At 39.1% G+C, this 27699-nt stretch overlaps 4 protein-coding genes and 1 long non-coding RNA gene across 15 annotated transcripts in view; 3 read left to right on the forward strand and 2 right to left on the reverse strand.

The window, feature by feature from the left end:
• Positions 1-30: 30 nt before the first annotated feature.
• Positions 31-6713, reverse strand: LOC105690954 (prion-like-(Q/N-rich) domain-bearing protein 25). Of its 4 annotated transcripts, XM_048660425.1 has the most exons (8): positions 6570-6713; positions 6428-6493; positions 2703-2876; positions 2320-2457; positions 1661-1798; positions 1043-1318; positions 755-943; positions 31-658 (listed from the first exon to the last, which is right to left on the reverse strand). In XM_048660425.1, exons 2-8 carry the CDS (start codon positions 6486-6488, stop codon positions 594-596), a joined length of 1041 nt encoding a protein of 346 aa, XP_048516382.1. In that variant the 5' UTR covers positions 6489-6493; positions 6570-6713; the 3' UTR covers positions 31-593. The 4 variants fall into 4 exon arrangements, with proteins under 4 accessions (XP_048516382.1, XP_048516384.1, XP_012264564.2 ...); XM_048660427.1 differs by lacking the exon at positions 2703-2876; XM_012409141.3 differs by having other exon boundaries at positions 6428-6668.
• Positions 2007-9904, forward strand: LOC105690956 (prion-like-(Q/N-rich) domain-bearing protein 25). Of its 3 annotated transcripts, none has more exons than XM_012409149.3 (6): positions 2007-2202; positions 7853-7996; positions 8501-8629; positions 9183-9326; positions 9405-9524; positions 9602-9904. In XM_012409149.3, exons 1-6 carry the CDS (start codon positions 2193-2195, stop codon positions 9670-9672), a joined length of 618 nt encoding a protein of 205 aa, XP_012264572.2. In that variant the 5' UTR covers positions 2007-2192; the 3' UTR covers positions 9673-9904. The 3 variants fall into 3 exon arrangements, with proteins under 3 accessions (XP_012264572.2, XP_048516391.1, XP_012264571.2); XM_048660434.1 differs by lacking the exon at positions 2007-2202 and adding an exon at positions 6828-7094; XM_012409148.3 differs by lacking the exon at positions 2007-2202 and adding an exon at positions 7585-7755.
• On the reverse strand, positions 9560-14344 carry LOC105690955 (solute carrier family 25 member 44). Of its 2 annotated transcripts, none has more exons than XM_012409143.3 (5): positions 14065-14344; positions 12705-13012; positions 12311-12615; positions 12036-12222; positions 9560-11948 (listed from the first exon to the last, which is right to left on the reverse strand). In XM_012409143.3, the coding sequence occupies exons 2-5, from the start codon at positions 12877-12879 to the stop codon at positions 11629-11631; spliced, it is 987 nt and encodes a 328-aa protein (XP_012264566.1). In that variant the 5' UTR covers positions 12880-13012; positions 14065-14344; the 3' UTR covers positions 9560-11628. The 2 variants fall into 2 exon arrangements, with proteins under 2 accessions (XP_012264566.1, XP_048516388.1); XM_048660431.1 differs by having other exon boundaries at positions 14215-14338.
• Positions 14345-15369: 1025 nt separating this feature from the next.
• On the forward strand, positions 15370-19596 carry LOC125502282. Its single transcript, XR_007280179.1, has 3 exons — positions 15370-16886; positions 16985-17186; positions 17690-19596. It is a non-coding gene; the product is annotated as an uncharacterized LOC125502282 (long non-coding RNA).
• A 347-nt stretch (positions 19597-19943) lies between these two features.
• Positions 19944-27699, forward strand: part of LOC105690959 (protein groucho-like) — a 49683-nt gene continuing 41927 nt past the window's right edge. For 2 of the 5 annotated variants that reach the window (XM_048660400.1, XM_048660402.1), the window contains exon 1: positions 19946-21554. In XM_048660400.1, the coding sequence (XP_048516357.1) occupies positions 21519-21554 (36 nt within the window). In that variant the 5' untranslated portion in view covers positions 19946-21518. Of the gene's footprint in view, positions 21555-27699 lie in introns of all 5 variants that reach the window. The other 3 variants (XM_048660399.1, XM_048660398.1, XM_048660401.1) reach the window with 3 other exon arrangements.

Genomic DNA, 27699 nt, shown 5'->3' on the forward strand with positions numbered 1-27699 from the left:
TTTGAAAAAAAATAAAGAAGCAAATTGAGATTTGATATTGAAAATTTTTTAATTTTACACACAAAGTATGAGACGCTTTACAAATTTATTCGAAAACATAAGCGTTAAACTCTAAAATAATTATGATTCATATCCAAATAATAATATCATTTCAATATGATATAACGTGTACATACTAGGTGTACTAAACGACATACTATACGAATAAGACAAATAACAGTGAATACATGAATCTTGATAAGGGTAGATGTTACGAGTAACAAATAAACAATAATCTTTCGTACCAGCGATTCTGAATAGCCGAGTAAATATCTGTTAAATTGCTTGAAATCGCTTTCGCGTGGCATAAAACTTAAATACTCATTAACAGGTAACAACGTATAATATATGTACAATTGTACGATGGCAACAGCTACGCTTGCAAAGTTGACGTTAATTCATTCGTAACATCGATTATGAGTACAAGTACTTATTATTGTTAATCAGAAGAATGGGTGAGTGTGTATGTACATAACATATATCTTTGATTCTTAACTCTAAACAATTAGATCAACGCACGTGAGTCTTAAGATGGATTACTTTCGAAATACTTTTCACAGTTTCGTAGAAAAGATGGCCGACAATACCAAGATCATGCTGAAAGTGGAGGCGTTGGTCACTGAAAGAGAAAAATACGCAAGTCCATCAAAAATAAGTTTCTTTGCACATGGCGTACTTGTACAATGAAAAAGAAAAATTATTTCATTCCACCAACTTTGTCTGATTGCTGAATTACCGACGCCCTCAGGACTTTTCGGTCGTCCCGCAGGGAAACATTTTCCGCCCAAGCTCTCGTAACCGTCCGCACAATGGCATTTGTGTTCGTGACACCTCATAGCCAAAATATCGTTCTGCTTCTCGCCCTGCGAGCAATCGACATCCACATGGCATTCGGCACCGAGCTCTGAAAGAAATTAAAAAAAAAAATAATCAATGCGTTCCATAGAATTTGAGTGATGACAAATTCTGGTAAGATTTTTGTTAAATAATTAGCTCATCTCACCCAGATTCGGCACGCATTTGTTGGTAGTCGGGGACAGATGATGTTTCGGATGACATACGCATTTGTTTGAACTGCAAGCGCTAAGTTCACCCAGGAGTTGCGTACACTGAATCGCTTCTATGCAATCATCTTCGATTTTTGAAGCTATTGGGAGGCACGAAGAAACATTGGAGTCTATCACCTTGTCGATCGGGCAGCTGCACCATTTCTGGTCATCGCACACAGCGTTTGAAACGTGTCCACATTCTTCCGTCACGTTACAGGCTTCGCCAAACCCTGGAATAAGATAAAATAATTCTATAACTCGCATACATGATTCGATGTATACTTACATCATTCGTTCCATACTTTATAATGATAATAATACAATGTGAGCACTGTCAGAAGATAACCGCGAAATTCGCGAACACGATATTCATACCGGGGACATGTTAACGCTAATTTTTTTTTATACACCTTTTTTTTCGACCGATGCGATTCCTCATTCAATAATTTCCTGGTAATAATATCGAGTGCCCTATCTTTTAATTTCTCTCAGAATTCAGATATGAAGTTGGTGAAAACGACGGAATTTTGTTTCAATATATGGAATTATTCGCAAAATAATGTGTATCTCACCTATCTTCGCCCAGCATGAATCGGAATCGTAGTGATAATTCTCTTCACATTGACAGACTCCATTTACGCACGTCGAGTTTCCCACCATAGATAGACATTGTTTAGCTATTTCGCATCCGGATTCCTGATAGGCTAGTGCTGTGTGAAAAAAGATGACGTTATAATAACGATGCATGATATAAAAATCTTAGGAATTATCAGAACGGGTAATATCACATCGTATTCGCATATAAATTACAATACGAAAAATACGATCATCGTCATGCGATCTTCTCTATGCCTTCTGTCTCGTCGCATAGTTATGCGTGATAATTTATACGCGCCTATTACGCTTTCAACAAGTATACAGGCAATAGTAAAACCTACATACTTATATTGGCATCCACCTGCCATGCGTCATCTGGTGTTTTTTTTCTACTAGAAATCTTAGAAATTTTCTTTTGATTTATACCATGACGTGGAATATTGTCACGACGTTATCACGCTCACGTACAGCAGATCGCCAAAAGCACAAAGTTTTGGGTATACGAACATGATATCAGGTATGTGTGTAGGTAACTTATGCTAGCCAATAATAGCTCTATGTAAATTATCACGTGGCAACTAGATGAAAACTATGATTCGAGATATCTGTAGTGATATTTTTTTTCGTCACTCACGAGGAAGGCAATTCATTCCATCCAAAGAAGCTGAGTATTTGATCTTGCAGGTGCATTGTTTCCTCGTCCTATTGCAAAAGGCGTTGGTATCTGTTCCGCAATCCTTGTCAAGGGAGCAGCTCCGTCCGATTAATCCAGCTGAAATTTATCAAATTTTATCATTTCCATTTGTTTCGGCTGCAGGCAGTCTGTCGCCACTAATAAATCAATCAAAACTTCTAATCCGCATATACAGAAGTCGCGCAATGTAGGGTGTGAATACTGATTTTCTTTTTCATTCGACCATTGTTTTATCATTATTATTATTATTGGTTTTTTTTTTGTTTTTTTTTTGTTTTTTTTTGGGAGTCAAGAAATTTTGGACGCGCGACCATTTCACGTACCGGCGGCTGCCCGCTGCGGCTGCAAAAGGGTTGCATTTACGCTGAATGTCGAGCAACTTTGTGGCGTCCCTTGGTCATCTAGACAACGACAATAACCATCGTCACAAACCATTTGCGGAGATGCGTTCTGTACTTCCGAACAATCCGCGACGTTCTTGCACGAGATTTCCACCTCTGTAACAAACAATTGATATCTTTCTCACGCTATTCTCACCGCCAGAACGATGACACGCCACCAACAGATATATGACAACACAATTAGTCATATTCATAGGGGAACGCGGGACAATATGGGATAGCGGGGCAGAATTTGTTTGAAATCATCGAGAAGGACCTCAAAGGCAGTACTCCACATTGCCCTATATTATACCTGTAGTATGTATACGCGTTTTGTTATAACATAGATATAGATATTTTATATTCCTGTCAGTGGACAAATTTAAATAACTACACATGCACAAGAAACAATAATGATTATAGCTGAGAAGCGTATAATTTCGATATTATATGATACATAAGTATAAAATCGATCAGTTGATCAAATTTTATTTTCACGTAACAGTTGTTCCATCCTATTCATTTTCGCAGATCAAATAGAGGCAGCGGTATTTTATATTGTTAACAATTGAACACATAATATCACATAATGGGAATCCTAACTGGGTCGTTGTACTTCGATTACATACGACGTAGATATATGTATTTACTTCAAGTACACACATGAGCGTTTGACTTGTGTACATGTATACCTTGACTACCTATACCTGTGTTGGGTACAACTCCTATATCGTGCATTACCCATGTACAAGAACGTACATACCTATGCATGTACAACATATATATAGGAATGAACAATCGAACTGTGCCAATCGTAAACTTCAAATCGGAATATATCGCGTATTGATTTCTGTATACCAGCACAGTTTGAAGAATCGCAACGCAATACGATCCGTTACAAATTATAATAATGCGTTGGAACTCCGTTCAACAAACTAACCACACATATGGGTAATTCCGAGTCAATCCGACCGGGACCGTCATCATTCGAAGATCGAACAAAACGATCGCTTTATATTGTATCTTTTTTTCCCTTAAAATGTTGATATTGAAACAAATCATCTGTATTATTCCGATCATTTAGATTGAATTGATTCCCCCCCCCCCCTCCCCCCCGTTAAGAAATTACGATTTGTCGAAGTTCGATGTTGAGGAAACACTTTGAAAATTTCAAAAGCTTTTCAAGATATTCACTTCATAGCGAAAAATCATAGTTTTTCGATCGGAAAAGAAAAAAAGAAAAATTCGCAAAAAAGCAAACTTCGAATTTTCTATTTCCGTCCTACCCTGAAATGATTTCAAATAAAGTAGGCAACTGAAAAATGCGGGTGAGGGTCAGACCTTGGTCGAACTAACTTACAATTAGAGCGCCCCGCATACATATCGTACCTACAGATAATGAATTTCCGTTGCTGGCAGAATTTTTAATGTTGTGAAAAAAATACACATTATTATGCGTAGTATACCTACATTATGTTGCGCACATTTGAGCTTTACTCTCCGAAGTCGAATCTATCGAAAAAGAATACGCCCAAAAATTCTATGTGAACTCAGTCAATCTTATAATCCCATGCGGTATGTGACTCATACAAAATCTTGGAATTGACGCGCTGCATGACAATGAATCATTTTTCATACTTATGCGTAATACACTGCAGTGATAACCAGATTTACCCGATCAATAGCCAAAATTATTTGCTCACATGTACGACGGTTTTGTTATTATTTCAACGCACGATAATTAGTTATAATTATACCTTTTTTTTTTTTCTAATTGAACGCGGTCGTTTTGGGTTTCACTTTTAATTAGAAATTGAGCTGGTTCTTAATAAGCTGCTTCACATGACTATAAAACCAGATAAGAATATTTTTGTCTTTTTTTCATCTTCTGACAATGCAATCTTTCATTGCCAGTTTTTAGTCTGATTACGAAAACTGCTGCACAAAAGTTCAACGGCCATAATATACATGGGGATATCTACTCGTTGGGTTATAACTTTGAAATATCGCAATACAATATTGTTCGTGGTCCAGTTTAAATTTTTTTTTCTATTTTGCTTTTTTTTTGTTCCATAATCACGCAGTGAAAACAAAAAACTTTGTACAATAGACATACATAAGTATACCCGTGTACGCCTAGTTGCTTTTCATTGTTATAGCAGCGCCTAGTTTACTGGATATTATCATGATGTTCTTAAGAGAAGAAGAAGAACCAGGGCTCTGCGGGTAACAATGGAGAAAGGAAATATTGGAGATATGAACGCCCGCGATATAATTTGCAAAGCGTCAACGGGCGGCCATATTGTTACGCGCGAGGTTACGCGGCTGAAATTTACCGTTCAATGTTTCGGTACGATTGAGATTGATAAATGATTTGCTGAGATTTTAATTTTTTATGGAAAAGCTGATATGGCTTATGTACAGGTAACGACTGTTGGGAAACAAAAGACCAATTTCATAATTTCGTCGATATAGTTACACAACACTATAATATATGTATAATAAGACTTTTCATGGGATAATTTGTTAGACAGTGTTCTTTTTTTGTTGAAATCGCGTTTATATCAATATATGTATACTCATATGAATAGAAATAAAGGTATAGGATGTTTAATGAGAGAGAAAAATCGCAATACGATAATTAGTGAGACGATTAAATTTAATAAGCTCCTGGATCGAACCATATGTATATTAAACATATATATATACTATATTGATCGACTTGTACGTCAAATTTATCTTTGCATAGGTAGTCGCGAACATATAGGTGCAGAGTATCAATAATAATAATAGGAACAATAATAATCCTTATCGGTAAGCGTGCAACGGTTTTATCGCTAAATCGAATACATGTGCATCTACGTTATACATACATACGGATATTATTGTTTAAAATGTACCTATATTTGAGTTGTGAAATAATTGATTTGCAAAAGGTATACCTATACACTCGTATAGGTTTTTACGTTTGTATAAATAAGGTGTTAGAGCGAACGCGATTTCTCTGCAGGTAATTATAGTATGTACTGTACTTTTTATAAAATAAGGAAGTGTTTGCCTAACCGCTAGAAATCCTTACAGAGAAATTATCTGTACACACATCTTCTATATGCTATAAAAACTTCAAGCATATATGTCGGTACAAAAACTGTATATCTCGTCAAAACAAAAATATATCCACGATCGTTGTTAGTGTATAAACTCGTAGGCAAAATAATACGAATAGAGTTAATACACGATTTCTTCGATACTGTTTGTATAATTCTACTTCGGCAAAGTTTAAGTATAAAGCCTATAGCTTCGCGTTGTGTAAACAATCATAATTCTCTTGTGTTATACACTGAACATTATGTAACGTTCGACGGTTAGACTAACTCTGAATTATTGAAAATAGATAAAAGAAAAATAAATGTTTCAAGACTTATTAGGATTATTAGGCCGGTAATTCGTCCTTAATTTTAACACGATTGACATAACTTCGGAATACCTGCTTCCCCTACACAATACATGATCTGAATTACAGTGTACCAGATCGAACACTTGTAGATGAAAAAGCACACGAATTATATTAACATTTCGTAGCGGAAGCAGTATCAATTGTTAGTGCACGTCATCATTATACCCAAATGGGTTAAATTACAAATATGGTTGATTATTCATTACATTACCTTGCGATACGGAGACGTCGATGAGCAAGATGACGCTTGCGGCCCAGAAAAGGTACTTCATCTTGGCTTGAAAAATATGGTGAATCGAGTTTGAATAAAAAAACTTTTTTTTAATATTGTAATTTATGATATTCTATCTTACGACGTGAGACCGCACGCGGTTCGCGGATTCGATGACGCGGATGGCGGGACTAAAGATTCTAAACGTAACGCAAGACTCCGGCAGACTCGTCTTCGAAGTCCTCCGGCGGCTACATTTACCCCCACGCTTCTGCGTTCCCTACTTTCACACAGAAAGTAAATATCCCCACCACACCGGTGATACGCATCCGATCTTTCCTTACATCTATCCTAGACCGGTTGATTTAATTATTGTTGCAATAACTTTGGCAATTATAAACCCTATAGGTTTTTAGGGAGCATTCCGGACCTGCTGATCATTGAAAATATGGCGAGACTTTCAAATCAGTAGTTCAAAAAAGCATCTTGATTTTCCATTCTTTTTTTTCTCCTCTTTACAGGGAGAAGGGATTCGCTGTAACAGATGAGTTCAGTTCATATAACATGGTGCAGAGGCGCGTGTTTATTTCGATTCAAACCAGTCGTGAGGGAGCTCGAAAAAAATCTTTGATGGAAACCATTACCTATTCCGACAGAAAATTAAGTGGTACTTTCTTCGACTGGCCACTCAAAATCACTTGTGCAGTCAAGATGTGTATGAGAATATATATTTGCGAATTGAAAAAAAAAAAAGAAATTCACTACGTACCATCGCAGAACACACCTCATTTTCCCACAATGCGAAGACTTATCCCGATTCGGGACGAATCTGAGATACGGATTATTGCAAGATAAAAATCTCCCATTACTGAGTAAACTATTCGACCAGTTCATCTTCCGTGATTGAGGGGTATCAATTTGCGAGTGGAAATTATCAGTCACTGGTGACGATACTCGCACCTGTCCACAGGAAAGTTCGTGGAACGATCCGTTGAGGGTTGGTCGTGTTCCTGCGCGACATATTGGTATAAATATCTGATCGTTAGGGCCAAATAGTGCTTACCTGACGCATGTGACTTGATATTAAATGCGATAGCGAACACACTCACATAAGTAGATAAGAAATTTTTTTTTATCAACGTTATCGGTTGACTCTTGGCGCGGCCATTCTTCGCCTCTGTGCTCATCACATTTGAGCGTAAAGTGAAGAACACGCGGGTTCGATTCGTAATCGTTTTGAATTCGTTCCGTGTCGAGGAAAAAAATGTCACCCTATTTTACATTTTTTATCGTTTGTTCGTGTTACGGGTTTCAAACCTTAGCACAAAGTGAGTACGCATGTGAAGAGATTTGTGTGTTTGGAATTACCTGGATCAGCACCTTTTTCTTTTCTGATCTTGCTTTAAAATTAATTTTCTTTCGTAGCCGAATATTATGGAACAGCCAAAGTCGGTGAATCCTGTAACAGAGATTACAATTGCATCCAACATGCCTATTGTCGAACGCAATTGACTTGCTTTTGCGAACCAAATTATCTGCCAACACCCGACATGTCAATGTGCATCCCAAGTAAGTAATTGTAATTATATTCAACGATTATTTCATATGTGGAACAAAAGGCTCGATTCGAGCAAAATTTATCTTCATGTATACGTGCCGAAATATTTACCATGTAAAATGTGTCTGGGTTTCATTCTACCTGTGGAGATAACCCAGTGAGATAACTGAACGACTTTTTGATTGGTGTCCGTCTTTTACGGTTTGCATTACCGCTCGATATATACATGGTGTACACAGTTGGTATCCACCGTTGACATAGATATTTCTGAATCATTTTTCATCCATCAGTGATAAAACCTTGGGCCCTATCTGTAGTTGTATCATTTATGAATCTTATATGATTAAAAAATAGTGAATCGTACCTTCAAATCAAGCTTATATGGCTGTTAGTCGACGTAAGGATTTTTAACTGTACTCGTTATTTTCACAGAATATTAATAATAACTGTGCATTATAAAACCAAGTTCAAGACAAAAAGGCGGCAAGAATTAATGTTTTGTTCGTTTTTTTCAGCCATTGGTCTCATGTGCGAAAAAAATGAGGAGTGCAACTTGATGTCGAACGCTGAATGCAGACAAAATATTTGCGCTTGTCTTTACAATTACACGGTAGACATCAGAAATTCATCAAACTGTCTTGCAAGTAAGTTATTAGCTAATTTTTTGATGGATTGATAATTGAATAAAGCCACACACGCACTCCCCTGCTGATGCCACGTTAAAACTTGACGATCTTAAGAAATTTTGAAATATTGAGGAAAGGTTTTAAATCACATGTGGTTTCCCTCCGTGGTGCATGATATATGTATACAAATCAGTCCAGCAACGTAGCTTGTACGGTATATCATTGATTGATAGATGAATGTTGAGGACTTTGAGAGTAGTCGAGTCCTCGACTCCACAATGAGTTTCATTTATAATCTGAATTCCGGAACTCACGCTTGTTTTAAATTCCCCCAAGGGTCTAATAAGCCAAAACCAAACCGAGGTGGATGTAAACATACTTACTGTTTTTTTTTAAACTCAAATCTCATCAATCGTCGATTAACACTTGTGCTACGTGTGCTTACGCTTTCGGCACGTATCGTAAAATAGAAGTAAACGTTTACGGCCAAAAATTAGGCACTGCTATAATCATAGCACAAGGTTCAACTTCATAACTATGTGCAACTAATCAACCATTTGTTTAATTTTAGGTCCCGTCGCGGTCAACGATCCTTGTCAAAGACATGACCAATGTATAGACAGTTTGGATCGGGCACTCTGCATTGATGATCGTTGCCAATGTTTGACGGCTCACCACTTCGCCAAAAACGTTGGCAAATGCATACGAAGTGCAGGTAAATATTAAACGTGAATTTATAATTCTTGTTGTTAGTTTCAAAAGTAGTGCTAATTTAATATTTTCATTTTCGTAGGGTTGTACCAGCCGTGTGAGTCGGATGCTAATTGCTTTATGCCCGGGGAAGATGAGGATTTGTTGGAGTGTAAACAAAATACATGCAGCTGCAGGGATGGAAAAACATCGAAACATTGCAGTAAGGATTGATTTGGTATCCTTAAAAAAGAGATGTTACTCCGGAACAGTAATTTATTGTCGGTTTATTCTTAACAGGTGGTGCTCACAGCAACTCTGCAACGATGGCGGGAATCCTCATAATGTTTTTCGTCAGATTTCTCACATGATTCGTATCGATTATGAAAGTTGTAACTTAACAATCATCAATTTTTTTCGTTGTTATATCGTACACACTTACACTTATGCATAATGTAAGCTAAAAATATTGTATTAGAATTTAGTTTACGCTAAACCGCTGCACAAAATCTTCATCTGTAGGTATGTATAGCAATTTTTTATAACCATGCATGTTTCTGTAGATAATTAATAATTAAATTTATCACTGCATTTCGTACCGGATAACTTTTGGTAAATGCATACATAGAGTCCTTGATTAATCTGTGAAGAAATTAGCTCTGCCAAAGTGAATTTCTGGAAATTCAAATTAATTAATGTTGTGTATTGTACTTTAACAAAATATGGGATGAATAGGGTCTCGTCTATGGCCTCGGGTTAGTCACACCACTACAAACGTAAGTACATTCGTATTCATACGCATGAATGTACCGTAATGTCAATAGACTTTTCTGTTATAAACTACAACTAAAATTTACAGCGTCGAAACAGCTTTTGTATGAATATTGATCATGCAGGGTTGTGGTGAAAATACGACGATGAATGATTCGGTGATATTTTTATTATCCAGGGTAGATGCCTATAGGTGATTCTATACACGTATATTTATTTTACTGCTCCGAATATGCGGTGGTAAGTCACATGTTCCAAGTACCTTAATGAGTAACGAATATCTAAATTAGCTATTTAACAAAAATGTGATAAAGTCAATGAGAATTTTTTATCTAATGAATCTTCATCACTCTCCGTTCCAAATAGAGATGTTCAATCACGATTGCATATATTGAAACCTATTTTATATCTCTCTCGGTCTGACGAGTAGAACACTTAATATCGTTAAAAACGATCGTAATATAATAAAAATTGGCATGCTCAACGATAAAAATTTTCGAAGCGTACAAACTACTACACATATATCAGCGTCAGGGCCAGCCTGATTCACAATCAGTTTCAAGTCATTCGGTAAAACTTCCAAGTTTGAACCCTTATTTGGTAACACGATTAACAACGCACTCTCATCAGTTTACCTGTATTTGTTTGAAAATCTAGGAATCAGAATCAATAGTTTTTTTCCTATGAATAATTTAATGCGTATGTAGGTACACTTGGTAGTTCAGTTCCCTAAAATTGAATCTCCAAAATTCTAGACTTTGACTAAAATTTTCAGAGGCACGCAGAAGTTTACTTTGGTTCTCACATTCGACTGACAACCTCTCAGTCAGAGAAAGTTCAATCTTAGACTAGCAACACCGGATTCGAGAAATATCGATTCTTTCGTTTTTCTTGAGATACCCTGACATACATACATGAAATGCGTTTTTGTTGCTATAATCATAACTCAGAAGCTCAAACATCCCTAGATTCTTTACTTAATGCCTATTTAATTTTTAACCCAATGTGTAACATTAGATGAATACTGCCGCTAGATAAATTAAATCATTACAAGTATGTAGAGGTCTAATTCCGAATGTCCACATACAAGGTTTTTGTACGAGTGCAGAATTAGTATTTTTCTCATAAATATTTTTTTACCCATTTTAATGTTTTTGGTACCGTGTCCAATTTCATTCTAAGACGTAGTTATAGCTTTCTGGATAAAGACGAGTAAAATCTGTTACAAATTCAGCTATTGGTTTATTCACCGATTATCAGTGTTATTTACACTACCTGTAGATACTGTGGTTTCGTAATAATATATGTACTTAATATATACATAGTTTTGACTTAGCTAAGATTCAAAGTTTTACACTTCTTCATTCTGTTAAAAAAAACTAGAAATTGTTGTTTGATCCGCAAGTGAAAATTCTGTTGGAATACTCGAACTACAATTTTTCAGTTGTTGATTATTTTTTGCAATTCAGCTACAAAGTACGACTGCAAAGAATTTTTTTCGAGTTCAAGCTGAACACATTTGATCAAGAAAGAAGAAAACCAGTCGGTTCGCTCATTCACCAACGTACGTAGCTCTTGTACTCTTCGTTTATACTAACTCTCTTGATAGTCTCGTATCCCAAGATAATGGAAAAACTGAAACAAGCTGATTGCACTAGACGAGCGGAAAGACCCTTGGTGAACATCTGTAGACCTTCTTCCACCCAAAGAACTTTAAACGCGTTGCACATAGAATCTAGTCTCTGAACTTGGAGTCTAGCACGTACTATGTCCAACGGATTCGTGATTATAGTCGTTGTAAAACCACCCAACGTTCCAGCAACTGCCTGGATCAGCAAATGCGATACCCAAACTGGTAGTACTCGTACCATCTCATCTGAGAAGTTCAATCAGTTATTCAAATAGTAATCTTAGATGCAGCGTTGGTAACAAGGCAAAATTTTCCAAAAATCTCATTACGCACCTTGGTAAAACGTGTACAGTCCCCACCAGAGCGCACTGTTTGGAACGTATGCGCAAAGCGAAGCAACGTATCCACGATAAAAACCTTTCGGACCATCTCGCTGATAAATTAGTCGCACTATTTCGGCAGCAATAAAGGCCCGTGATCTTCCAGGATCCAAAGATAAGCCCAGAGGATTCATTCCCATCTGTAGCATTATCATCAAGATTACAGAAAGAGAATCGAATTCGATTCACCTACTTATTCATCTTATAGCACCATTGATAAAATATTACTTTGTCCACAACAAGTTTGCCATGTTTCGTCGTAACTCCAAGGACCATCAAGTGCTGACTGAGAACATCAAATGGGACCACGATTGTCTGTCCAACGACGCTGGCTGCACCTCCGCCAATCAGTGCCTTTATCCGTGAATCGAATTGGGCCGTGAATGGGTCTTGACCCAGAAGATGACGGACACCTTCGTAAGTTGACACGTAAAACACTCCTGATATTATTTGGATAGAGCTGATCCAGAAGCCTCGGTATAGTCCGCCGAAGCCTTCGGTCTTGTATATCTTTTTGTACGCATCTATCATGCCTGTCAAGAATGATGTAGCTTGCAATGAAAAGCTTATGAACCACCTTATGCTTCTTTTAAAAAAAGGAAGCAGGAAAGAAAAATCATACCTGAATACATATGATTTCTCCTTTGAATTTGTAATCTGGTTTTGATGACTGTCAGGGGATATAGGCAGCATCGAACGGAGAAAGATGACAGCATACTGAGTGGGAAGAATTTTGTTTTGTCCATCATATCCCATTCGATAGTGCGGATAAGTGGTGGTGCCTCCACCGCTGACATCTTGAGGCTTTTTAACGCAAGTCGAGAATGTTGACGGTGGAAGAGACCCCGCTAAAGGTCGGTAGAATTTATCTTCTAGCCTAGCTTGGCACATCTCACTGATGTACCCTGGGCATTACTACCCACAACTATCCTGCAACAATGAAAATTCTTTGAGAAATGTTGCTAATCAAGGCCAAAAGCCATTCAATTACAAGGTTAATTTTGTGTACATATCTATAGTCAGTGTGTAGTTCACATAATAGATCATAGTTCCTAATGGAAAATGGATAGATTACGTCTGAGTTCAAGCTAGCAACAGTATTGTTTGATTCATACAGGAACTGTTGACCTAAGGTAGTATATCTTCATGAATATATGCAGAGAGATATAATCTCTAGAAATGAAAGGTATTATGAAGCGTTTACATAGTAACGCAAACCACAAACAGGGTCATAGAACATGAGCTTTATTCCTGGATGAGAAATGATCAGCGTATAGACAGTGGGGGTGTTACCCGAGGTGTTGATCGAGATTAAATTTTAAATTGTTTAAGAAACGTGAGCAACTATCACTGGCACGGATACTATGGTTTAGTATTCGCTGTCTCATCTGTTCGCCGTATACCAAAAATTCTTGTTTCTGTACTGTTAGTCAACACCCTTGTAAGAAATCTGTGCCGAGTGTGGGATATAAATTTGCAGAAAAAACTCTTATAGTTATCGGTATGCTTTTTTTTCAACATGAAAGTTGAATAATCTAAAAGAAAACAGTAAAAAAAACGATGATAATTCGGCTCAACAGGTCATGAAAATCAATTAAAGAGGTGCAATGACTCGAAAGATTCAACGATAACGTATATAGTTCAATAATTTAATAATAGTTCTAGCGCACCACCGAAAGATAAACAAGACGCAATTTTCGAGTTACTTAGTGTGAATAATATTTACATTATATGTATGTATAAGCTAAGCTGCATTCTAAGACAAGACTTTTGAAAATCACGATATCGAGTTACCGAATATGTGTGATTATGACTTAAAAGGTAAATATGCAGCATTGGTTGATAGGAGTGGAGAAAATTGGTTCAAGGTCATTAATTTGCAAGTAACTACTACACAAGTTACATCTAAGTGCAACATTTGCTGATTCCGAATAATGTCAATGTTTTTCCAACTAATTATAACCGTTCTTACTAATACTTACGGTGATGTAATACTACCGTAATCTTGACTCTAGATTTTGAGCACTTGATGATAACGAACATAAACTCGCAACTTCGGCTTTGAATTTTTCAAGTTTAATAAATAAGGTCAACGCGAACAATCACCATAATTAATGTCACAAACTCTGTACCCGTTTGCTGGACATCAGGTAAACCCGATCTTGTAAACACGTCAACGTGTTTTCACTTATACCGAAAAACTCGCGAACGAGCAGAAGTCATGGAACGAAAAATCTTATCAGCTGCTTGCTATTCGCCCCCACCCAGTTCATTCTCCATTTTTCTGCGCTTGAAATACTCGGCAAATCTTCAAACCCTCGAAACAACCTGGATCGCGATGACATCTACCATCGATATTATTATCCGTTGTTGGAACATCGAGAAAGGCGCGGATCGTCGGCCCGAAAAATGTCGGTAATATCGAAAACGATCGAAACTCTCATAGATCTATTTTCGACCTGACATGAGTTGGACGATACTCGAAAGCTGTGAAACTTATTTGAGTATCGCGCTCAATTAAATCGCAAGATCTCGAAATTGTGGCTACAAAGAAAAAAAAAATTCGCTAACTCTTCCTGATTCCAGACTATACAAGAAGTATAATTTTCGTTCGCCCAGTATACGTTTGTGGGAAAAACTGGATAGATTGAAAGGGTCACGAACTTAGGAAGACCGTACCAAATTTAATTGACCCCGATGATGGTCAGGATGGACGGCTATAAAGCGGTCTTCACGATGTCACGCAAGCTCCCGTATTTATAATGGAATGAAAGAGGAATTTGTTGACAATCGTATTTTATTTTCTTGGTATACACGTATACGTATACGTAAATTTATACACACGTAGGTGAAGCACATTAACGTGTCACACATGTTCACGTTACAGGCCTGAGTCACGATAAATTTCATTCGCGACTAGCGATAATATTTATGCTACAATATGCAATATAAATTCCGGCATCGCTCCGTCAGTGTCCAACGAAGATCAAATTATACGCCCGCATAAGAAGGTACGACAATTCCCGCGCCTCACATACATATACAGGGAACGCAAGGGGGTACGTACGCACTCGAAGCTGTGGGATTATTTCAAGTCACTCGGCACTCGCCCTCGCGCAGTGCATAGGTAGGTAGACGGGGTTGAAAATAAAGAGAGAGAAACAAGTACAGCACTCGTCCTTTTTTCAACGGGACACTCTGCGACGCTCACCCCTGCATCTGGTTTGAATAATTGTGTGTCCGTAAAGTGTGTACCCGTAGCGCCTCCGTTCAACCATCGCCCGCGATCCGTCATTATATACGCTATCGAGGCGAAGAAAATAATTATATCAATTTTTCAAATTTCAACAAAATCAAACGTGGGGGTCGACCTCCTTGAGATAATTAACCTTTGATGCACGTTGATACCGGGTATAAAATATCGTTCACGCTGCATCCATCCGCCATTGTTTATATACTCGGAGTTTTTAGTATACCGTCTTATACCTACCTACACACACGCGCGTCTATATGGGAACTAAATTTTTCTACCTGCCCGCAACCTCTCATCTCATAATACCTCGTCGTGATCCTTCGTTTTGAGGAACGTCGGGGCTGCAAAGTGCACAGCAGAATAGAGGGGCACTAATAATACAGGACTGTTAGCACCATATCCTCAGCATACAGGTACCACGGTGTGTGTGTGTATATACCTCCTATAAGTATGGGCGTAATATATTTATGCACTATGCGAATTTTTTCAACAACCCGTGAACTGCAGCGAACGGGAACCGCAACTCTCGCCGACTAATATATGTACACATATACAGATCGACATGTGGACATAGCTGCGCGCACGTGTGTATATCATTGTATGAGTTCACATGTGCATCGATATGCGGCGCAGCTTCAAGAGAGAAGATGAAATAATTCACTCTGTAACTGCAGCGGCAGAAACGCACGTTCAACGGTGTATATACCATGTATACCTTCGTTCGTTTGTTGCACACAATGTGTCTACCGGGGGAGGAGGGTATGACCGGACGTTTGTATATTATCAAAGTGAACAGTTCCGTGTGTACTCTGTACGCAATATTACGACGTATATACAGGTATATAGGTATAGGTAGATGTGTAGGCATATATTATTGGGACACGCGTGTAGCACACGATATATATATGTAGTAGTATATCGTCGGCAAGGTGTACGATTATATTACGAGCACACGATCCCGTGTTAAACTTCCGTAAATACGCCGCAGTTTCCTATCGGTATATATACGACCCTGCGCATGAACAGCGAGTAGCTAAACATATAACCGTAATGTAGGTACACGTGTATTCTGTAATATATACATATATAGACGAGCGAGTGTATATACATATGTACATATGTGTACAAAATATAAAGTATACGCGTCGTCGTCACGCGACACTATCGGCACGATCTGGTTAATCGGTAATGGCGCTATACCAACAACAATAGTAACGAGTCCGGTATAACAACGACGATATCGTCTGTCCTATATATATATTTATAATATGTGTAGATACGTAATGGAAGAACGTACAGTGATTTACCGAACGGCGTAAGGTGTTTTATAATTTCTGTTCATATATTCGAGTTTCACCATATTCTAGAAGAGACGAGTTGATCGAGGGTGATTTTTACCACCGCACATGCCTAATACGTACGTGAGCACACATATGTACATACATATGCATAACTGCAGCATGGCATGTAACATAGCACGACGGATTTAGAAACAGCAATGAGACGGTTGATCGATGCGGGGGAAACCTCCCGGGATGCACATACCTATACGTACGTATTAGAGTACATATATACAAATATATATATATATATATATATGTATCATATATATATCATATATAGATCACACACGTACATAATATTCATAGACATGCCGTGGATATATACTGCGGGCTCGCTAGCTGCAACCCGTTACCCGCGAGCGAAACAGTCGTTGAAAAAGCCTCCACGAGCATCAAGAGGGAGGGTAGCTCAGCTGCGGAAAGAGAGAGCGAGAGAGAGAGAGAGAGAGAGAAAAAGAGATGAAGGGAAGTGCAGCAGCATCTCTTCCAGAAGCCAAGGGGTGTGCAGGTATAGTAGTAGATGAGTAAAATGTGAAACGGGTGAGGACTATCGGTAGGCGGTAGGTGTTATTTTATACATATACATATATATAGGATACGTATACACATATATACATACACGTCAAATGTAGCTACACAAGTATGCGTATGTGTTTTACCTAGATGTGAGTATTTGTATGTGCTTTAGATGGCGAAGAGTGAGAAATTCTGTTTCTGAGTAAATAGAGAGAGAGAGAGAGAGAGAGAGAGAGAGAGAGAGAGAGAGAGAGTCAGGGAATGAGTCGGAGTAAGAGTCAGCGGTGATCCTCGGCGCTGGTCGCCGGTAATGGCACGACCGCTTCACCTCGATGGTACATAGAGAAGAAAAAAAGCGAAATAAATAAATAAATAAAAAAGAGAAACAGTGAAATAAAAGAGGTGAAAAAAAAAGCATATAGGTGTACGCTGTATATGTATAAAATGAAAGGAGAAAGAGGAATGACTATACAGAAGTGGCTACGACATTTTTAGCCAACGGTTGCGCCGAAGCCACGCGAGAATGCCCGCCTACACCTGATGCAGCAACCTTCGGCTTTTCTTCGACAGCCGCACGTTCAATCCACGCGGACACTTATACGTATATGTACATATATACCACCGTTCGCAACGCTATCTTCTTCTTTTGAGTTCTGCAGAAGAATCCCCGCCCCAGGGGCGACCGGCGGTCGATTGTTTCTTGCACTTTGCCGGACATAAGACGACGCTATACCCGAATTACGGAAAACCAGGTACCCGGGACTTCCTCCGGTATCGCAGCGTCGCGGCGCCTTTTATAATGTATTTAAACTCCCGAGATAGTCGCGTAAGATCGCCGGGCATCGTTCTGCACGTGATACTCGTCCGAGGGATTCGGAGATGAGAAACTCCCCAACTCTTAACTTCGATAAAAAGGTTTTATCGGTGTCGGGGAAAAATTCAAATCTTTCAAATAAAGACGTGCGTATACCAATGTTTCTCGCATCGGGTAAAAGAACAATGAAAACAAATACATATTCGCTCACAGCGTCGTAGACCGCGCTACTTTTTTCTATACTCTACGTGTAAAGTAAAACCCACAATTTTAAATCTGGCCATTTTTCTAATAATAATCATCTCTCCCGAGTATTGCAAACGTGAGAAATCCTCACGTCATTCGACGTTCGCTTTTTATATCTATGCAGCACAATGATATAAATTTCAAATCTGCCACAGCCGATCACGTTTCAAATTATTCATTATAACTCGATGTTGAGCTTTTATCGTTCACTGTACATGCGAAACTTGGCACGTACACGGTAAAAGTATACCAAAAATATTGATCGAAACGAAAAAAAAGTATCATACCGTGCAATAGGTGGCACGTGTGAAAATTACCTAACAGGGTTGAGGGAATTATAAAAAAAAAAAAAAAAAAACGAGAAAAAAACGAGAAAAAAGTCATTTCTGGTATTAAATATAGCTTTATTGTGTATTCTCTTTTATAAGAGATGCATCATCTGGCGCAAAGCGCTAATATAGTTCAACTGCGTAAAAAAGATTTCTTGGCTCAGAATCGCAGGCGATGTTGTCGTTCCGTTTTATATCCATAAAATAAAATGAGAAAAATAAGCGTATATACATGCAAATTACATATGTATTTAAAATAAACGCAGTTTAGGTATTTTCGGACGAAGGAAGATATTCTTACGGAGAAGAGTGTGTATAAGTCGTCACTGTTCTTTGCTGCTCACCTTTCTCCCCTCTTTCCTATATACATGGGTAATTATACATGAGCCCGGTTGAATCGAAAGCACACGTTTCGCTAAAACCACCCCCTTTGCCCCGCGCGCACATTCGGAGTAAAAAGTAAAGAAAAAAAAAAAAAACGAACAGTCCATTGATACGGAATTCCTACACCGAGAAAGAATCGTGAAAAACTTTACGGTTCAGAGAAAACGTAGAAGAAGAATAAATTGGAAGAGATGATACGGCTGGGTAATAATTACCACGTTTTCGCACAGATCTTTTGGTAATTCGATGAACGGGAAATTCAGAAGAAAAAGAAATCGAGCGAATTCCAAATTTTGAAACCCATCGTAAAGTAAATTTTTCAACGAAGCTGGAGGTTATACATACATATATGTATAGAATCTCGAATGTAATACGCGTTCGACGCGATGAAAAAAGTCGATGCACTTACACGCGTAAGCCCCATTAATCATAACGTTGGACATTATCGAAAGATAAATACCCTCGACCGATAATTATCCGAGTGAGTATTGGTAAGTAGGCTAACAATGAATTAGTGACTGTAATATACATAGAGGTAACCATATGAACGTGATCCAACATCGGTATAAGTGTATGTATTATAAATTTTGGCGCTACAAATTACAAATACCATAACGCGCCCCGTCTTATTCCTCAACCCCCGCGAGTGACTCTCGCCGTCCCCCGCTTCGGCACTTTGCTGCACTCATCGGACTCTCTCTAACTCACTAAAATCAGCGGCAGAAGCATCGGCGCAACATTTGCTACTCGACTCGGCGCGCCGGCACCAGGCGAGCGAGCACCAGGAACAAGAGGGAGACGGAAGAACGAGCACGGGGTGCGCGCGCCCACGCGTTGAAAAAGGAAGCCAAACTCGCCACGGGCGACGGAGAGAGAGCGAGAGAGAGAGAGAGGGGGGGAGAGAGAGAGAGAGGGACGATAAACGACGGAACAGGTCGGTCCGTACTCCGTCGTTCCGTGTCGTGTGTTCGACGCGGCGGCAAGCGGTATTCACACGTTCCAACTTCCAGCCCCAGTCGAGCGTCGTTCCTCGCAGGCGAAGAACGTTTCGGAATTCCCTGCTTCCGTTGGACGTCGAGTCGAAGGAGCGCGGAGGGTGCCGCCGACGTCGCACTTCAACGTTACACCTCCGTTTCGAGGCCCTCTCCAACGTACCCCGCAGTCGAACCCCACCGCGTTTTACCTGAACCAGGACGACGAAGATTTCGACGCTAAACGCGATATAATTAATCAGCGATCTCGAAAGTAACGTTGACTCGCCGCGGTTCACGGTTCGCCGCCGCCGCTGTCCGTCGGTATTTCGAGTGTGTGGTTAGTTTTGTTGGTGGTGTTGGTTGGTTTAGCTTTTGTGAGTGGTAACAGTACAGAGTAAAACAAGAGTGCCGGTAGTGTTTCTTCGCTCATAGTTTGACAATTTCTTTATATTTTTTCCCTCACATTTTCTCTACGCCTCTGGCTAGCGGGGTTGTTCCGTAACGGGGAGCTCCCAGCCGGGCGGCAGACGACGATAGAGATATACCTGTTATCGGGATGTGCGTGTCATCATTTTCACCGTGATATTAATCCAACGACGACGACGACGACGACGACTACGACTACCACTCCGCCTGCCCCTTCCGCTGCCGCCGCCGTTAGCCGCTGACAACAAGTTCACGGAACGCGAATCGTTTGCGAATAAAGCAAAGGGGAAGAAGCGAGGGAAATATCAACAACCGATTGAACCACCGTCGAGTTGAGGGTGTCCGGCGTAAGACGTAACGTCGTCTACTCCCCGATGCAACCTATGGGTAATCGTGATAAATTGAGTAACACCACGTAACGTTATAATAACAATAATCATATTTGTAATACAACATTCGCAAATCCGCAACGGAAGTTTTGATTATCTTCTTTTTTTTTTAACGCGCCGTAAGAAATTTCTGACCCATCCATAAATCTATCGGTTTTCCGATCCCGTTCCTCGTACCCCCGAACTTATTTTATCCCAAGTGGTGTCGATATCGGCTCGGTTAAAAAAATAAATTGTTGAAATTTTGCCAATTTCAAATCGCCCGTCTGCGACTACGCTCAAATTTAACTTCTTTTCTTTTCGCTCTCTCTCTCTCTCTCTCCTCTCTATGTCGTACCTACGATAACCCCTTTTCTTTTTGACAACCAAAAAGGTCAGGAATAAACTGCTGACAGTTATCGAAAACATTGTTGCTCAGATTCCGTACATCTAACATTCATTAAATTTACTAAATTTACAAAAATCGAAGAAGAAGAAAAAAAAAAAAAAACAATTACCGACGGCCGAAGTGGATATAAAAACAAACGATAACGCCAATAATAATCATTATAAAAAAAGAAGAATGTTTGTGATAAATCTTGTGCGACGGTAAAACCTTGATGGTGGATAATAATTATCGTCTCACATCGACCGTGGCAATCGCAGGTGTACCTCATGCTGTTGAAGAATATAATAATAATAAAAATTTTAACAATGAAGTGACGCTTCGTCAAAGAAGTTGACAGTTACCTTAATACCAATCACAAATTGGAAACAATTAAGATGTACCCCGCGCCGGCGAGACATCCATCCGCTCCCGTAAGTCTTGTTTTCCATCTCAATATATCTTCGTGTCGCTGTTAATCTTACTCTTTATTTCATTCGATTTTCTTATCGAAATGTTTTTCACCCTGCGCCGGTATACCTACGCGGTTTAAGTGAGCCCGAAATAACGACGACGACACGGGGAGGAAATCAACGAGAAAATATACGCATAGCTGCAAAGAAGCCAGGAAATACAAGGAGGGAAATAAAGCGAATTAAAAGTGATTTCGAGAACGATGCGTGTTCTTAAACGTAACCGGGCACGCTCGGATGTCGATTACCAGAGAAATTGCGATAATGACGACGGTGATTAGGAATATAAATAGATAGACCGCTGAAAAAAACAAAAAAAAAAAAAAAAAGGAAAAAGTGATCGAGGAAATTTTCAGCGTTCAAAGTTTCCAGGTAACTTGGACGATTCCTCCGAAGTTGCGTCGTTATTATTTATTATTTTTTTTTTTTCATCATCTCTTTTCACCGCTCGCGACCGTCGGGTACTAGAAAATTCCTACCGACTTCCCTTCTTTCGCTACCTACACACCCTCCTAGTCAGGGCTGCTCAAATTCTTAATTAACCAGCGCGACTACGCTGACGTGTGTAACGTAGGTACGCTCTTGAGTTTGATTCTTATACGAAAGTCTGTACTCTTTTTCCCATTTTATTTTTTTACACAGGTAAACGTGGCGAACAGAAGCAGGATAACCGACCTGTGTTTCCTTCTCATTGTCAACCATCGTCGTTCAATTATTCGCGTACCTACGCCACAACCGTTCGATCCATCTGTTCGGTACATCTTCTATGACTATATAGCTACGTACGAATATCGGGATACGCATAACCGCGTATACATGGCACGATTTTCCCCTTTGACGATACGCCCTTGCCGCTTCTGTTATACCCGATGTCCGATAACCTTAAATTAACAACATCGTTCGCCTAACTCACGATCGTTTCGTCCTGAATAAGCCGCGTGTCTTACGTTCCTACGTAGCATCTGTGAACGAACCGCACGCTTCGTCGAGTTGCGTAAAAGTTGAACCGTCACTTTTTGCGCTCTATAGAGGTTAGAGAAATAAAGAGAGGGAAGATAACGTTTGCCAATTTTATCTTTCGTTCGTTTACTTATTCATTTACTCGCATTCTCGTACATTCGTTTTGCGTCACACGACTCACGTACAGTCACTTGTATTTCGTTCTTTCCTGATACTTTCATCGATCGATTCTGTACAATTTTAGGTACCGTTGGCGCTGCGGCTTCGATATCCCGGATCGATGTGGAAGTTTGTTTGTTTGTTTTTTTTGTTTTTTTTTTCATCTTTCGCTTTTTTTCCGACAAACCTTCGGAGACGCCTCATTTTCGTCGAAATTATATACGTCGGCTGAAACATGTTGGGTATGGGGAGAGAAGGAGGGCTAGACTTATATGGAATCGATAGATAATAATGTAGCGCTTGTATTCGAATCGCTAACTGTGCCCGCGAGCTACCGGATGTGTGTTGTTATGTTTTAATAACGTTTCGCCTATGACTATAGTCGTTATAAATGTTATTAACAATTATTAAATCGTTGGTGTATTATTTCATATACTTAACGCGCGCATAAAATCAAGTTCACATGTATACCAACGCAAGTACGCAACGTATACCAACGTTTGTACATATAAAGTAGTTCTGTTTAGGCCCGATAGATAATTTACGCATAGATATCGCGTTGTATGGGGGTGTGCGGCTGGGTTATGTGAATGAAATGTGGGTGTCCCCTAATGTACTTGCCATTCGTCGATCAATAATTCCCGTCGTATTTATGTTGTGTGTACATACAGCTTGTCACGTACGTACATACATAGGTATATAAAGGGACACATATATATATACATATACATATACGTTACACATTATATTCATGAGCTATAGACGATTATAATATACGTGTATAAATGTATCAGCTTTGTAATATATTTTCAACGGTTTATCATTTTTATCGTAACGGATGAAAGTTTTTCTTTATAAAAGTATGGATCAAGAAAAAGCATTAATTAGCACCTGCCGTAGTTGGTATTACTTGTTGCAATAACGCCGGAAACAAAATGGAGGAATAGCAAGATAAAATAAAAAAATTGACTCGGGCGTAGAGTCATCTGGGTTTCGACGTAGGAATTTTCTTATCTCATAGACAGAAAAAATAGCGCAATATTGTACCTACATTCAAAGATATGAACATAGTAAATGCGTTTATACGTTACACTTACATGCGCGATTTATTCTCAATTTCCTTTCTATTTTAACAAAAAAAATAAATAAATAAATAAATAATCAATGTGGCTACCTGTACGTTTACTTTTAATCACCTTGTTACCAACTTTTCCGTGGTCGTGTGAATTTAAGAACGTTCTTCAATTTCCACGTTTTAAGTAGTCATTTTTCCAGATATATTTAAACGGTTGATCATATTTGCGTGCGTTCCGGTGTGATTTTAATCGATCAAAATTTACTCCAATGTTAAGAACTGAAAAATGAAACGAAGAAACGAAGAAGTCTTATCCAGATTGTTGTGGGATTACAAAGAAAGAAAGAAAAAAAAAAAAAAAACAACTCTTGGACCTATTTCGATGAATCGTTATTTGTTTTATATTTAGTGTGTTTTTGTTTCTCGATAAGGATGATCAAATTGTTGTTAAACGATTCGAGCCGGTGCGTTGAGAATCGTTTTCATGTCAATCGTGAGATTTTCTAGAACAAAAGAGATTCGTGATAATATTAGCCGCTTTCAGGGCGATATCAATGTTTAATCAATAGCAATAGCGATGGGTTTTTTTTTTCTTACGTCATAATCACGATCCGGTGAGATAAAATCTCTCTACGTATATAACATATCTACTTTGAACCAGTTTCAATGCGTTGAGTCATTCTCAATTTTTGCCGCCGCACTAATTGCTTTGCCAAGAAACGAGAAGAATTCCTCTCTCCTTTTTGCTCCGTCTACTTGTTCTCTCGTCTTTTTGTTTCGTTCATTCTCCCCCTCCCCCACCCCTCTTTCTTCCTCGCGATCCTCTTCCTCTTTGGTCCGCACCGTTTCAAGGTTCCGCCTAAATCGTGACTCGCCGATGGGTGGTGGTGGTGGTGGTGTTCTTAAAAACAAAACCATCTCGAAAACCACCATTGAATAATTCATACACGTGATACTCGGTTAACGTTGAGATGAGATGGTGATCTGCATATTTAGGTCGCTGTGAACGATGCGTTATTAAATGATTTAATTAGATTAACGAGAACGAGAGAAAAAATATTCCGCCGATGAATTTTTCCCTTTACCTCGCTAGATATTTCAAAGGAGTTTCCAACGTCAGTCGATTCCAGCTAACGATAATTATCACGCACGAATATACGTTCGTTTATTTATTTTGTTAAATTTACGTAGGCGACAGTTCGATAGCGATTAGATTAATCTGGGCGTATAATAAGAAGAGGACAGCGGCAAAGATTTGCAGTTAGGTTTTACGAGGAAATCGTAAAGACGGTAGTCGAAGTATGAGAAGCAGGGCGTATAGCGGACAGGGAGAAGGGTAAGAGTATATAAGGATCAGGGCTAGGGTGAAGCTAGGGGTGAAGCGGATTATGTTAATTGATTATAAAACTCCTTTAGCGGCGGCCATAGGCAACGATAGACGGTTGCCCGACCCCCACCTCATTCTGCCTGCCGCCCGCCTTTTACTCCTCTTTCCTATACCAGGTCGCTCTTGCGCTCGAACGAGCCCTCACTGAGCTCATCAAATCAATTTATGAACTTTCCTCGGTTATATACCAACCCAACCAAACCTCGTCCGACCAAAGTGAACCCGAACCAACCTGACATCGCCTTATAATTGACGCGCGATTCGAAGCAAAGATGAAATAACGTTACTGATTTTTCCCTGTAACATATATACCACCTGCTCCGCCTCTGCGAAAATCACTAACAACAACTAGTATTACACAGGGTGTGTCATGAAACTTTTGTCTCTCTTTTTTCAACATGTTGATTCTATCGATAAGAAGATCTGAAATTTTACAAGTCGTTTTAAAGCTCGAAAAAAGGCTCTCGGTTTTTGACAACGTATATAGGTCCGAATGATATAATCGTTTAACGAAATGTATGCGCATATATGTATACAATGTATATAATGCGTCGGACAATCACGGAGCACTTAGCGTACAATAAACGGCATTGTGTAACTCCTTACCCCCCGTTGACGTCTTTCTTCCCTTCGATCTCCATAATCCATTTATGGAGTGAATTTTAGCTTGTCCGGCGCACCGGTTATTATATACCTTCGAAGCGGACGTCGCTTAAATATTTATAAACCTGCACGTAATCCATGTCATTACTCATTGCATGAATATCCTATGAAAAAAAAAAAAAAGTTACGCTCATCGTCGGTCCTCCAGGTGACCGTATTCACCCGCTATAATATAATTCGGATACCGCGTAACCTTTGACCACATGTAGTACGTACGTTACGCGCATCGCGTTACGTCGGTGTAACGTTCAGACGAATCAACTTTTAACGAATCGACGATCTACCGATCACGCGGTATCTTTTTCTTCCCTCACGATTTCGTTTCATTTCCGTACACATGGATTTTCTGCCCGACGTTTTCGTTTTCGGATTTTTTTTTTTTTTTTTTTTTTCTGTTCGTTTCTTTTCTCGCCCCGTATAAACCGATTGAATCAATTTTTTTTTAGTAAATTAAAAATTGACGTATAACATAATATCGAATTTCTGATGCATGTTCGATACTTGTGATGGAAAAATAAGTTTTTCCCTCGATTGGTTTTTTTTTTCCTTTCTCCCCTTGCAATGATCCTCGGTTTTTTTTTTTTCTTTTTTATCATTTTTGAACAATGTGATGATTCTGCAATTATATAATATCCGCGTGTGTACATCCGTCCACATTTATGTAACGTAAACCTTTGGTACATCTGTACATAAAATCTACGTAGCACCTACAGTATACTTATGTAAATACAGATACAGAATTGTGTAGAATTTTTGGCGGTCGTGCAGCAACTGCAGCGCCGGGTATGAGATTGAAAAATAAATTAGTACACAGAAAATGGACCAGAATTGCAGGCGTGCTATGCATACAGACACATGTGTGATTCACGTACGTACGTCATATCTGCGTAGACACATCTCTACGTATCGTATATAGTACGGGAGGTGAAAAATATTTCTCGGAAAAAAATGCTATTGCAACGACAATCGCTAATCAAATTGCGCTACGGCTAATTGCTCGGCGAATCGCAGCCTTCGGGAAAATTGAAAATCTGGCCAGAGGAACAAGAGTCGGAAAAAATTACAAACAAAAGAATTAAAAATTGGTAAAGTTCTGCCCGTAGCGCGGTAGGTGCGCTATCGGATGCGGCGAAGGGGGGGGGGGAGGAGGGGGGGGGGAGTTGATATTACAAAGGTCCGGTGCTGTTCCAATTCAACTATAGATGTTCCTAGTTGATTGTACGTACATGGTGACGTTAATGGAGAGTTTCAGTTTAAATCGATCAAGTTCCGAACGTCTATGTGTAATCATATGTATTTTCGGATTGTGAAAAATTGGCAGGTGTCTCTGCGGAGGTTTCGATGTACAACCGGTGGAAAATAAGTGCAAATGAGGGTGCGGGTCAGAACGCGATGGAGACTCGGTGTGGAATATATACGTGTGATAAGTAAACCGTCCGTGGTGCCAATTTATCTCTATAATCGGTGAAATCTACGAATTATTTTTTATCACCTCTCGAACGTGCGTTGAGTGTGCGGAATTCGATAGGTACGTCGCAAGCTCTTTGCCTATATACCATCTATTCATCAAATTTTCGTCACCCTTATACGCTGCGTTTTATCTGCGTTACAATAGTCATATTATTATTATTGTATCGCGTATTGCATCGAGAGGTGCATTGATAAGCCCCGTCGAAGTTTTTGTGATACGTTTCGATAATTTTACGATTTTTTTTTCTCTTTTTTTTTTTCACACAGTCGGATGTAATCAGTTGGCGACATATGTGCGCTCATCGTCTCAACCGGTGTTGAAGGTAACTTTCTATCTTGAAAAAAAAAGTCTGATTCGATTACAGCCCGGACGACCGCATGTATTTTGATAT

This window comes from Athalia rosae, chromosome 1, assembly GCF_917208135.1.
Source record: "Athalia rosae chromosome 1, iyAthRosa1.1, whole genome shotgun sequence".
NCBI classification, from domain to species: Eukaryota; Metazoa; Arthropoda; class Insecta; order Hymenoptera; family Athaliidae; genus Athalia; species Athalia rosae.